General features: G+C 50.1%; 1 protein-coding gene across 1 annotated transcript in view; it reads left to right on the top strand.

The window, feature by feature from the left end:
- The window catches only part of AADAC (arylacetamide deacetylase), a 75,680-nt gene that overhangs the window by 21,960 nt on the left and 40,312 nt on the right, over window positions 1–13,408 (top strand). Inside the window, exon 2 of the mRNA XM_054040896.1 lies at window positions 8,011–8,120. Coding sequence (XP_053896871.1) covers window positions 8,118–8,120 — 3 coding nt within the window. The 5' untranslated portion in view covers window positions 8,011–8,117. The remainder of the gene's footprint in view (window positions 1–8,010; window positions 8,121–13,408) is intronic.

Genomic DNA, 13,408 nt, shown 5'->3' on the forward strand with positions numbered 1-13,408 from the left:
CAGAAAGATAGATTTTAAGTGATTACAAGAAATGAGGCATAAAAGTCAGAATGGGTTACAAAGAAATAAAAGGTAAAACACAAACTAATACCTAACTTAACAAGCTAAGTGGATTCAAAGCAAAGGCTTTTCTCACCACATGCTCTTACTGCTAAATTCCTTCAGTCAGGACCACTCCCTCAGTTCCGTTGTGATTCCTTTGTCTTTCAAACATCGCTGATGTTGTGAGCAGAGAGAAAGGGAAGAGAAAGGTGATTTGGGGCCTCTATTCCTCATTTTTTTTATATTTTCCTCCTCTTTCAGAATTAACTCCAGCTGGGGTTCAGGTGACAGCAAGTCTGTTTGGGACAGGAACCCCCAGCTGTTTGTTTGCCAATATGTAGTTTTCTCGTTTACAGCCTTCTTCCTGCCAAAGAGTGGCCACTTAATTCAGTAATAATCCACTTGATTATGTTAACACCACGCCAAGGTGTGAGCTAATCTTTTGTCTCTGAGGAACCGATCTGGGCTGCTTTTCTAAACTTAAAGCACATCTCAGCAATGTCATACAATAAAATGTCATAACCAATGCTTAAGTTGTGCTTTGGTACCTCCAGGCTTGGCAGTTCATAGCCCTGCATCTCTGGACTTGCTGCGTCCATTATGAAGCTAAAACAATTGCTTGAGTCCCAGCACCTTTTCATTACAAATTGAGTCATAACTTTACATACAATGTTGCCACACATACTTTACCAGGACAATAACGATCAGTGAATTATGAGCTTTCAAATGATACCCCACAAGGCATACTTTTACAAAACTGATCAATTTTGTAAAAGTGATGAAGATAATGGTACACGGCTAGTTACCTCTTTCTCCTTATAAATCCATAGTTCTTTGTATCATTCTCAAGACAAATTGCTTGAGGACTTTTGCTGCTGCCAGAAAAACATCTGCAAATATTAAACCTGCTGCTGTGAAGTAATTCCCATTCCACTTTGTAAACAATAATTAAATGTCATTTAAATGTAATCTATTACATTATCCTTATGCAGTAATGAAACATTCAACTTTTATAACACTTTACAGCTAATTTTCAACTAGTTTACCATTACCCCTCTGGTGTAGGCAGATTCATAGATTTTGGTGGCATATGTTTTTTGTACGCTCAATATCCTGATCACCGCTATTATTCTGGGCTCACAATAACTCAGAAAAAATCCAGTGCAATCTGTTCCTAAAATAATTTAATAGGATGAGGGCAGCCTTTTGATAAATGTACCATTTACTGGCTACCTATGGCTTTGCTAAGGAAACTCAATTTAGATGGGTTGTATGAAGTCAGCAAACTTCTTTCCTAGCAACAAATCCACATGATCTGTCACTTGTGCCAAATGGTCATCAGATGATTGATGCAATAAAACAAAGACTGCTTTTAAATTAAGACGTCTCTAGATTTGTTTCATAGCAGATAGGTAAATCTAAGTACTATTGTGCTCTGTTGTCAAATTGAAATTTCATTTGAACTCATCTCTTAGTATTTTATTGACAATTCCGGACATTCTATATATTCAACACCAAATACAGTTAGTAAACAGTCAGTCACAGTTGACTTTTCCACTTGATCAAACAGTCATTAGATACGGTCTACTAAACATTCCAAACAAGCCCTAAAGTAAACTGGCAAATTATGTAGTTCATCTAGGGGAGCTTTTTATAATTCATTAATATGGTGGATGATCCTGCAAACTAACTGATGGTGATAGGTGCTATTTGAAACATTTGAGGAGAGTTTGGCTCTGGCAGTGTAGAAAAGCTAATATTACCTCAAGACAGAAGATTTTAAGGCCCCTTTAAAAGCTAGATTCCAAAGCAGGCCTGCAGCAAGTAGGTTCCATTCATTAACTTAATTGGGCCTGGTTATATCCAGCTTAGATTTGGCCCTAACTCAAATTTATGGCATAACTCTGCTTTCAGAGGAAAAAAACCTGGCTACAGTGTAATTTTGAGATGCTAAGAAAATTAGATATTTTCATGCTAGTTTTGATTTTATTAGGAGTAGTACATATGGACACACAAGGACTAGTGTGTCTAGTCATCAGAGACTGTTCAGAGGAAATTAAAGGGGTTCATGAGCGAAGATGGGAATATAGTATGCTTAGGCTGATAGTTCACTCATAGTGATACCTGAGAGACCACAATTTTTATCCATGGTATATTGGGAAGGCCTACAGTATTTCAGATACTACTGTATAGATTAACAATATTTCAATAGGTCTTATGTATACATGACCAGTGTTCACCACTATATGTATAAAAGACCAATCTGCAAGATCTCTACTTATGTAATGAGGAACTAGCGGAGCAGAAGCAATATATTAAGGAGCAAAAGGTATTGTTTAATGGAAGCAATTTGGCATAGAGTAAGCAAGGTGACTAATGGAGTGCTGCTGGGGTCAACGTGACAAACAATTTTGTTAAGTTCATGCATTAGTGACCTATAAGAGTGACTGTGCTGTAAGATGAAGAAAGCAGTCGATGTCATAACGCTGCAGGAGAGCTGTTAATACAAAGGAAGCGGGGAATGGAATTCAGAATAACTTGAACAAATAGGATGATGGATACACATGAGCATAGTAAAATTGGTGGGGCAGGTTCCCACCTTGGTCTGGAATGGGTTAAGGAGCTCGTCTGGGCACAATCAGCCCCACCTGTCAGATTCACCTCTAAGGCCTGTTGCACCTAGGGGGGCAGCTCCTTAAAAGGGAGGATCCAGCCCCCGTGGAGGATGGCACACAGAAGGGAGTGGAGGTAGAGAAAAGAGCTACCTAGCCTAACAGAGAAGGGGTCGCTTACCTGGAAAGCAACTGAAGAGCCTTGACCTTCTGTAGAGATGAAGGGACTATCTTTAATGGGGGGAGGGATAGCTCAGTGGTTTGAGCATTGGCCTGCTAAACCCAGGGTTGTGAGCTCAATCCTTGAGGGGGCCACTTAGGGATCTGGGGTAAAACCAGTACTTGGTCCTGCTAGTGAAGGCAGGGGGCTGGACTTGACTCAACTCAACTCAATGACCTTTCAAGGTCCCTTCCAGTTCTAGGAGATAGGATATCTCCATTAATTTAATTTAATTAGATCTCAGAAGGCTCAGCCTGGGCCTCTCACACTCAGGGGATTAGGAACCTAGCCCCCTTCACAGACACTGTTTACCTGTTGCCTCAGAGAACAGTTGGCCCAGACGGTTGTCGGCTGCAGGATTATTTTGTATGCCTCTTTTGCATGTTAGTTTGTGGTCATGCCTTGAAGGAGGGGAGCTGCCTTCCTGAGACTTGCAGTTGGGAGACTATATCCTGCACTCCAAACACGCATTACAGCATCACCTACCGCCTGAGAGAGATGTTGGTGATGAGAGAAGCACCCCAGCCTCACTTCCAGGGGGGTACCCAGAGGTACAACTTGTCACACAAAATAATAGCCCCAATCCTCCCCTACTCTAGGGGCACAAAGTAGCAGTGTAACTGTCCGCAGAGCTGGCATACCATCATTGTATCCCACTTCTAGTGTTGCGCCAAGCACAGTGCTGGCATGTCTCAGGAAAGAGCCTTATATTCTTCTTAGTGTTTATACACGTGCCTCAAGTGGCATGGGACCAGGATTCATCACTGTATTTGGTCCATGTAGTGGACCCTCGCTCTCCCGCTCGGAGGGAGGCCACTTGTTCAGGTTGCCTTCGGGCTTGTCTGGCCAAGGCATGAAGCTGCAGAACAGTCTAGGGCCCCTATCTCCACCTGAGGTGGAGCAAAGCCCCCCAGGTCTTCTAGTTCCCAGCCCCACAATAGGGCTGGGCACCAGACAGTAATGGACAGGCTTTAGCCTGGGCTTGAGGAAGCTCAAGCTGCCAGCAATTAAACACTGGCTACAGGGGGCTGGCTTCGGCCAGGGTGGGGCTGCGGCTGCCAGCAAGGCGATCACAGTCTATGGAGCTGGTGTGGGCCTGGGCTTGAGGAGGCTCAGGCTGCCAACAAGGCAACAGTCTATAAGGAACTGGTAAGGGAGGCTCCTTCTTCAGAGCATGGGGTTCCCTGAACAGTGTAGGGAGTCAGCCACTCCAGGGTGGAGTGGCAGGGGGACGCAGGCCCACCCTACTCCACTGTGCCCCAGCCCAGGTCCTGGCAGAGGCAGGATTGGCTGAGCCTGCGTCGGCAGGGATCCAGCCGCAGCATGCCGACTGGGCCACACCTGGCTCCACAGCCGGCTGCTCCGTGGCTGCCCCTGGGCCACTTCCTGCCTTTCCAGGGTTTGGTACCTCTCGCTTCCAGGGCTCCTTGGGGTACACTGCGGCCAGTAGTCTGGGCCACTTCTTGTCAGGGTCTCCCACTTCTGTGGCTATGGGACAGCCAGGTGTAGGTTCCCCTCTTGGGTATGGCAGGAGCTTCCTTCTCCTCCAGGGATTCTGCCCCAATGAGTAAGGTCTGTGTCATGAAGTCTGCATTTCCACTGAGGACTCTTCCATCGCCAGGGTAGCGCTGGTGCAGGTCTGCTGCCCGGCACAGCAATGCTGAGAGGTGCCAGTGTAGCCCCGACCCACTGCCCTCAGCCCCCACCCTAACCCTGTTCCCTCAGCCTCCCCCGCAGTCCCCCGTGTACCTCCCACCCCGAACCCACTGCCCTCAGTCCCTGCCTTACCCCAAATCTCTTCTTCAGCCTCTCCCGTCATCCCACCTCCATCGCTCCCCCTGCTGTCCCACCCCCTCAGCTTCCCCCCATTCCAGTCCTGCTCCCCTCTGTCTCATTCCCTCCAGACCCTCTCCAGCCCAGCCCCATTGTCTCCCCCACCCCGCCCCACTCTACACGGCTCTCTACCCTGTCCCATTCATGCTTCCCTCAGCCACTACCCTACTCCCCCATCCCAGTCCTGTCCCATCCCCCTTAGCCCCCCTGACTCCCCCGGTCCCAGTCCTGTCCCCCTCAGTTCCTCCACCCTGCTTCCCCTGGTCCATCCCCACACACCCACCAACTTCCTCGACCTCCCTGCCCCCAATCCCACTGCCTGGACCCACCCCCGTCCCACTCAGGACATGCAGGAAAAAGAAGCAATGGGCTTAAATTGTAGCAAGGGAGATTTAGGTTAGACATTAGGAAAAACTTCCTAACTGTAAAGGTAGTTAAGCACTGGACAAATTACCTAGAGAGGTTATGGAATAGAAAGTCATTGGAGTTTTTTAAGAGGTTAGACAAATACCTGTCAAGGATGGTTTAGTGTTGTTATTACTCAGTCCTGCCTTAGTGCAGGGGTTTGACTAGATGACCCATTGATGTCCCTTCCAGTCCTACATTTCTGTGATTCACACTGAATTGCCTTGTGCCACTGTCTAGTGGTAGTGGCACACAGTTCTCTGACATGCAGGTTTATAAAATTGTAGTTAATATACAGTTTAGAGCATAGCAGTTTTAAAGCTCTGCATGCTCAGACCAACTGAGCTGAAAATTGTGATCTATAGTATTCAAAACTATTAAGATGTGGGCTGAAATAAAATCAGCATGAATTGCTCAACAATATCAATGGAATCAGCATTGTGCTGCTATATATTGTAAAACATTACAGTGAAATCTTGCAAGTATTACGTAGCACGCCGCCTTGCCCAAGTGGTAACTAAGCATAACATCTTCCTGTTTCAACATTCTTAACTTGTATCCCATAGCTCCTAGAAGTTGTTTTTTTTTTCAAACACTGAATGCTGCTAAGTTATGAGTTTTAACAAGTTTTTTTTCTTTTAAACCACAGCACTGAATGTTATTCTAAAATTGTTTTCCAAATATTTTTAAACTCTCAGTTTATCCCCCGCTGATGTTCACTGTGAAAAGTATTGCAGGTCTAATAATAATATTTGGCACTTTTGTAATTCACTGTCCAACATGTGTTTTGTGCCCTCCTCTGGTGGATTTTTAGAGGATAACTGTATAGCTACCAGCTAAGGAGTTATATCTTGAACTCAAGTAGTAGAAGCTCATGCTTTTAAGTCTGGATGGCTCAGGTTCAATCTTTGGTGACTAGCTATGATGGAGGTTGCTACACTTATAATCCCTTTAATCAGAGGTTCTGAATATGCTTTGTTGTAGGCAGAGCTAGCCTATAGTTAAGCAACCGAAAATTTAGAATGGGAAGTGTTGAAATGTTGGGAAGCCTTATAATTTTGCCAGTCTGGAATGAACATCCCATCTGAGGGATGGGGGCGGGGAGAGAAGAGAGTGAGACATGACCAGGAAACTGGGACAAGGAATCCAGAGCGGTAGTGGGGGGCAGTTGAAATCAGATGAGGAGCTGGGGCGGGTTAGAAAGCAATAGGATAGACATAGACTGCAGGGGACGGGGAAGAAGGGTCTTTGACTACTAGAGACCACTCCGTTCAGGAACCTGGAATAGACCCAGGATTCCTGAGTTTCACTCTTCTGTCAGCAGATATCTGTGAAACCCAGTGGCAAAAAAAGTGTCTCATCCCCCTATAGAGCTGATCTATCACATATAGGATGACAACCTACTGCCTCTGCCATCATTTAATCCATTAGCTCAAGTGGCAGAAGTCTGTGCAGTGGATCTAAAGGTTCATCGGCAGGGTTGGAGCCATATGAGTTTCACGATGATTCCACATGCCAGAATTTCTGGGGCAGTTCAGTTTTGATTTTTACAAAAAAAACCTGGGGAAATGCATACAGAAATAGGGTGACCAGATGCCTAAATAGGGGAATCTCAAGCAGGAGTAGAGAGGTTATTTTATCTCTGTATTTGGCACTGGTGCAACCACTGCTGGAATACTGTGTCCAGTTCTGGTGTGCACAATTTAATAAGGATATTGATAAATTGGAGAGTGTTCAGAGAAGAGTCACAAGACTGATTAAAGGATTATAAAACATGCCTTAAGTGATCGACTCAAGGACCTCAATCTATTTAGCTTAACAAAAAGAAGGTTAAGAAGTGACTTGGTTATAGACTGTAAGTATCTACATGGGGAACAAATAGTTAATAATGGGCACTTCAGTCTAGCAGAGAAAGGTAGAGTATGAGCCAACGGTTGGAAGTTGCAGCTAGACAAATTCAGACTGGATAGAAGGCATACCTTTTCAATGGTAAGAGTAATTAATGATTAACAATATACTAAGGGTCATGGTGTTTTTCTAAAAGCTTTTTCTAAAAGCTATCCTCTAGGAATTATTTTGGGAAAGTTCTATGTCTGTGCTATACAGGCAGTGAGACCAGGTGATCACCGGATCCCTTCTGGCTTTATAATCTCAGAACTAGGAACATCAATTCACATGCAAAATTCTCATTGAATTCAATAGGTGTCCTTGCCCTGTGGCTTGTGGTGCGGGCTGCAGCAGGGGCCATACAACCCCTCTTGCAGTTTCCTAGGGCCCCCTCTTGCTGCTTTCTAGGGCCCCCTCTCATGGCTCTGTGCACCTGTGTCTGTCATTGTCGTCCTCTCCCCTCCCCCCACCCCACTCGCCCAATGTGTCCTGATATTTCACTCTTGCAATCTGGTCACTCTAGCCAGAAGTAAAATCTACAAGTGCCCTAAGTGCAGTGACTTTCTTACAGTACAATGAAGATCACAATAACAGATCCTAACCAGCCTCTGGGAGCATTCCAAGAGAGGGGTATAGGATAATTGTGTCTTCTGGTAATCTCTACATACTGTCCTGCCTGTGTGCAGTCTGCTGCCTGCATGTTCCTGCTGCAGCTAATGCTGGCCCCCTGATAGCAACAAGGTGTGTCTCTGCCCAGCTCTTGGCCTTCCTAGCTGCCTACAACCAGCCCTTCTGTCCACAGTCAGTTACCAGGCTGCTTCCTCTAGCCTGCCTCCTCTGCTCTTACACAGCCGTATTTTTCCTATGCCTGAACCAGGTTATACTTCACTTTCTTGTACTCTGGGTTTATGGAGGTGGATATTGAAATCTGATGAGGAGGGAGTGTTAAACAGTGCCGGGTAATGAGTCAGCAGGCTTATTGCAATATGTTTCCTTCTTATGTTTATGTAGTTGTGAAGAGATCCAGAAATTTGAGGAGAGATGCTTTAATACCGAGGCCCGCATGGGAGTTGCAAAACTGCATCCCCCTTCGTTGATCATTCCGTCTTAACAGAAATATGGTAAGTACGTAGGAGGTGGTTAACTAGGGAACTGACCATGACAAAATGGTTCTGTGAAGAAATGGAAAAATAAATATCCACCCACTGAGCCAGAGTAATCTATACTCAATATAATTAGCTGCATATAATGAGGTGGTATCTATCAACAGATTCAAACACAACCCTTGGACTATACAGATATAGATATCCAGGATACTACAAATTAATATTTACAGAATGTACAAGGTCTCACTCAACTGGCTCAGACAAAAAAAAAAAAATCTAACTATATGACCTGAACACACACTGCTTTGAGATTTAAGAGTTAGTTTAACTTAAAACCAATGTGTGACATTCTGTACTTTATTTTGCCCAGGACTGGAAAAGAAGTAAAAGCTGTTCAGAGCTATCTTAAGAGCGACATCCCATTTGTGTAAAGGACAACTCCTGCTCTTCTTTCCCAGATAATTTCCCCTACACAACAACTGGCTAAGCAGCAGTTCTGCAGAAAAGCACCTGGGGATGAGTCAGCAGTGTGCCCTTTTTGCCAAGAAGGCTCATGGCATATTGGGCTGCATTAGTAGGAGCGTTGCCAGCAGATTGAGGGAAGTGATTATTCCCCTCTATTCGGCACTGGTGAGGCCACATCTGGAGTATTGCGTCCAGTTTTGGGCCCCCCACTACAGAAAGGATGTGGGCAAAGTGGAGAGAGTCCAGCGGAGGGCAACGAAAATGATCAGGGCAGGGGCTGGGGCAGGGCCGGCCTTAGCAAGAGCGGGGCCCGATTCCTGGGGGCGGGGCTTGCCGCTGGCAAGCCCCGCCCCCAGGAATCGGGCCCCGCTCGGGCTGGGGTCGTGGGGTTTGGGTCCGGGCTGGAGCCGCCGGGGCCCGAGGGGCTTGGGCCGGGGCCTCTTGGGCCAGCGCCCCAGGGCCCGAGCTGGGCTGGGGGTGCTCGGCCGGGGCCGGAGCCGTGGGGCCCGAGCCGGGCCGGGGGTGCTCAGGTGGCACCACTCGGCTGGGGCCGGGGCTAGCGCCCCGGGGCCTGAGCCAGAGCTGCCGGGGCCTGAGGTGTTCGGGCCGGGGCCGGGCTGGCGCCCCGGGGCCCGAGCCGGGGCCGGGGGTGCTCGGCCGGGGCCAGAGCTGTGGGGCCGTGCTGGGGGTGCTCGGCCGGAACTGGGGCCGCTGCCCCGGGGCCCGAGCCAGGCTGGAGCCAGAGCCGCTCGGCCGGGGCCGGGCTGGCGCCCCGGGGCCCGAGCCGGGGCCGGGGGTGCTCGGCCGGGGCCAGAGCTGTGGGGCCGTGCTGGGGGTGCTCGGCCGGAACTGGGGCCGCTGCCCCGGGGCCCGAGCCAGGCTGGAGCCAGAGCCGCTCGGCCGGGGCCGGGCTGGCACCCCGGGGCCCGAGCCGGGCCGGAGCCAGAGCCAGAGCCGCTCGGGCCGGGGCCGGAGCTGCTCGGGCCAGGGCCGGGGGTGCTCGGGCCGGGGCCGGAGCCACTCGGGCCGGGGCCGGGCCGGAGCCGTGGGGCTGGAGCCATGGGGCCGGGCCGGCGTGCTCGGCCGGGGCCGGTGCCCTGGGGCCCGTGCCGGGCTGGAGCCAGAGCCACCGGGGCCGGGGCCGCTCGGCCAGGGCCGGACTGGGCCGCGCCTCCCAGGAGCCCTCCTCGCGCCCCCCCCTTACCTGTTGCTGCCGCCGCCTGCCCCTTTTCAGACTTCACGCGAACATCTGATTCGCGGGAAGCAGGGGAGGGGGAGGAACAGGGGGTGGAGCATTCAAGGGAGGGGAGGAGGGGGAAGTGAGCTGAGGGCGGAGTGGACAGCTGCGGGGCCCTCTTAGGCGCGGGGCCCAATTCAGCCGAATCGGCTGAATCGGCTTAAAGCCGGCCCTGGGCTGGGGCATGTGACTTACGAGGAGAGGCTGAGGGAACTGGGCTTGTTTAGTCTGCAGAAGAGAAGAGTGAGGGGGGATTTGATAGCAGCCTTCAACTACCTGAAGGGGGGTTCCAAAGAGGATGGAGCTAGGCTGTTCTCAGTGGTGGCAGATGATAGAACAAGAGGCAATGGTCTCAAGTTGCGGTGAGGGAGGTCTAGGTTGGATATTAGGAAACACTATTTCACTAGGGGCATGTCTACACTATGAAATTAGGTCGAATTTATAGAAGCCGGTTTTATAGAAATCGGTTTAAACAGTCGATTGTGTGTGTCCCCACATAAAATGCTCTAAGTGCATTAAGTTGACGGACCGCGTCCACAGTACCGAGACTAGCGTCGACTTCCGGAGCGTTGCACTGTGAGTAGCTATCCCACAGTTCCCGCAGTCTCCGCCGCCCATTGGAATTCTGGGTTGAGATCCCAATGCCTGATGATGCAAAAACAGTATCGTGGGGGGTTCTGGGTACATGTCGTCAGGCCCCTCACCCTCCATCAGAGCAACGGCAGACAATCGATTCGCGCCTTTTTACCTGGGTTACCTGTGCAGACAACATATCACGGCAAGCATGGAGCCGCTCAGCTCACCGTCACCATATGTCATCTGGATGCTGGCAGAGGTGGTACTGCATTGCTATACAGCAGCAGCTCCTTGCCTTTTGGCAGTAGATGGTTTATTACGATTGATATCTATCATCGTCATATTCCTCAGTGAGTTCGATCAGAGGCACCTGGGCAGACATGTTTTGTCTCCTGGAGACTCAGTCCTGCCCTCAGTCCTATTGAACCGTCTTGACGATGATGGCTAGCAATCGTAGTACAGCATCTTCTGCCAAGCACCCAGAAGATGCTGATGGCTATCAGTCATGCTGCACCGTCTGCTGCCAGTTTAAGATGTAAAAAATAGATGGATCAGATTTGTTCTGTATTCATTTGCTTCCCCCTCCCTCCGTGAAATCAATGGCCTGCTAAACCCAGGGTTTTGAGTTCAATCTTTGGGGGGGCCATTCTGTGTGACAGTTGTTTGTGTTTCTCCCTGATGCACAGCCACCTTTGTTGATTTTAATTCCCTGTACCTGTAAGCCATGTCGTCACTCGCCCCTCCCTCCTTCCGTCAGACAATAGTTTCGCGCCTTTTTTCAGCCCAGACGCCATAGCACTGGGATCATGGAGCCCGCTCAGATCACCGCGGCAATTATGAGCACTATGAACACCACGCGCATTGTCCTGGAGTATATGCAGAGCCAGAATATGCCAAAGCAAAACCAGGTGAGGAGGCGATTGCAGCGATTGCAACACGGTGACGAGAGTGATGAGGAAATTGACATGGACATAGACCTCTCACAAAGTACAGGCCCCAGCAATGTGCAAATCATGGTGTTACTGGGGCAGGTTCATGCCGTGGAACGCTGATTCTGGGCCCAGGAAACAAGCACAGACTGGTGGGACCGCATCATGTTGCAGGTGTGGGACAATTCCCAGTGGCTGCGAAACTTTCACATGCGTAAGGGCACTTTCATGGAACTTTGTGACTTGCTTTCCCCTGCCCTGAAGCACCAGAATACCAGGATGAGAGCAGCCCTCACAGTTGAGAAGCGAGTGGCAATAGCCCTGTGGAAGCTTGCAACGCCAGACAGCTACCGGTCAGTCAGGAATCAATTTGGAGTGGGCAAATCTATTGTGGGGGCTGCTGTGATCCAAGTAGCCAACGCAATCAAAGACCTGGTGATATCAAGGGTAGTGACTCTGGGAAACGTGCAGCTCATAGTGGATGGCTTTGCTGCAATGGGATTCCCAAACTGTGGTGGGGCGATAGATGGAACCCATATCCCTATCTTGTTACCGGAGCACCAAGCCACCGAGTACATAAACCGCAAGGGGTACTTTTCAATGCTGCTGCAAGCCCTGGTGGATCACAAGGGACGTTTCACTAACATCAACGTGGGATGGCCGGGAAAGGTACATGATGCTCGCGTCTTCAGGAACTCTGGTCTGTTTCAAAAGCTGGAGGAAGGGACAGGGCCGGCTCTGGCTTTTTTGCCACCCGAGGCAAAAAAGCCTCCCGCCGCCTCCCCCGCACCAGCGGGGAGCGCCGGGGGGAGGGCAGCGAGCCTGGCCGTGGCTCCGCTCTCCCCGGTGGCCAGAGCGCCGGGAGGAGGGCGGAGAGCCTGGCTGCGGCCCCGCTCTTCCCGGCCGGCCGGAGCACCGGGGGAGGGCAGCCCCGCTCTTCCCGGCTGGAGCGCCGGAGGGAGGGCGGCAAGCCCGGCCGGGGTCCCGCTCTTCCCGGCCAGCCGGAGCGCCGGGGGAGGGCAGCGAGCCCACCGCGGCTCCGCTCCCCCTGGTGGCCGGAGCGCCGGGGGGGAGGGTGGTGAGCCTGGCCGGCTGTTGGTTACACAGGGGCTGTAGCGGCGGTCTCTGCTCCTGCTGCCTTTCCTGCAGCTCAACCATACGCTGGAGCATATCAGTTTGATGCTCCAGCAGCCGGAGCATAGACTCTTGGCTTCTGTCAGCAAGCTGACATCACCTATTCTCTTCAGCCCGCCACTTGCGCTCTTCAGCCCGCGATTGAGCCCGCCATCTCTCCTCTCGTTCATATTGTGCTTTTTTGCACTCTGACATTGACTGCCTCCACGCATTCTGCTGTGCTCTTTCAGCATGGGAGGACATCTGGAGCTCCGAGAACATATCATCCCGAGTCCGCCGTTTTCTCCTTCTAATCTTCACTAGCCTCTGTGAAGGAGAAACATTTGCAGCTGGTGGAGGAGAAGGGAGAGGTGGTTAAAAAAGACACATTTTAGAGAACAATGGGTACACTCTTTCACGTTAAATTTTGCTGTTCACATTACACAGCACATGTGCTTTCGTTACAAGGTCGTTTTCCTCTTATGTTGAGGGCCTACCGGTTTGGTGTGAGAGATCACTCACACAGTGCCAGGCAACAGATTTCGGCTTGCAGGCAGCCATGGTAAGCCACAGTCTTTTGGCTTTTTTAACCTTCTTAACATGTGGGAATGGTTTCAAACAGTAGCGCCCTCATTTCCCATACCAAGCTTCCATTGGGTTGGCCATTTAAAATGGGTTTGCAATGTAAAAGGAGGGGCTGCGGTTTCCGGGTTAACATGCAGCACAAACCCAACTTACACCCCCCCCACCCACACACACACCCAATTCTCTGGGATGATCACTTCAACCCTCCCCCCTACCGTGTGGCTAACAGTGGGGAACAATGTACCTCTGAATGTCGCCTTAATAAAATCACCCCATTTCAACCAGATGACCGTGAATGATATCACTCTCCTGAGGATAACAAAGAGAGATAAGGATGGATGTTGTCTGCATGCCAGCAAACACCGGGACCATACGCTGCCATGCTTTGTTATGCAATG

This window comes from Malaclemys terrapin, chromosome 9, assembly GCF_027887155.1.
Source record: "Malaclemys terrapin pileata isolate rMalTer1 chromosome 9, rMalTer1.hap1, whole genome shotgun sequence".
NCBI classification, from domain to species: Eukaryota; Metazoa; Chordata; order Testudines; family Emydidae; genus Malaclemys; species Malaclemys terrapin.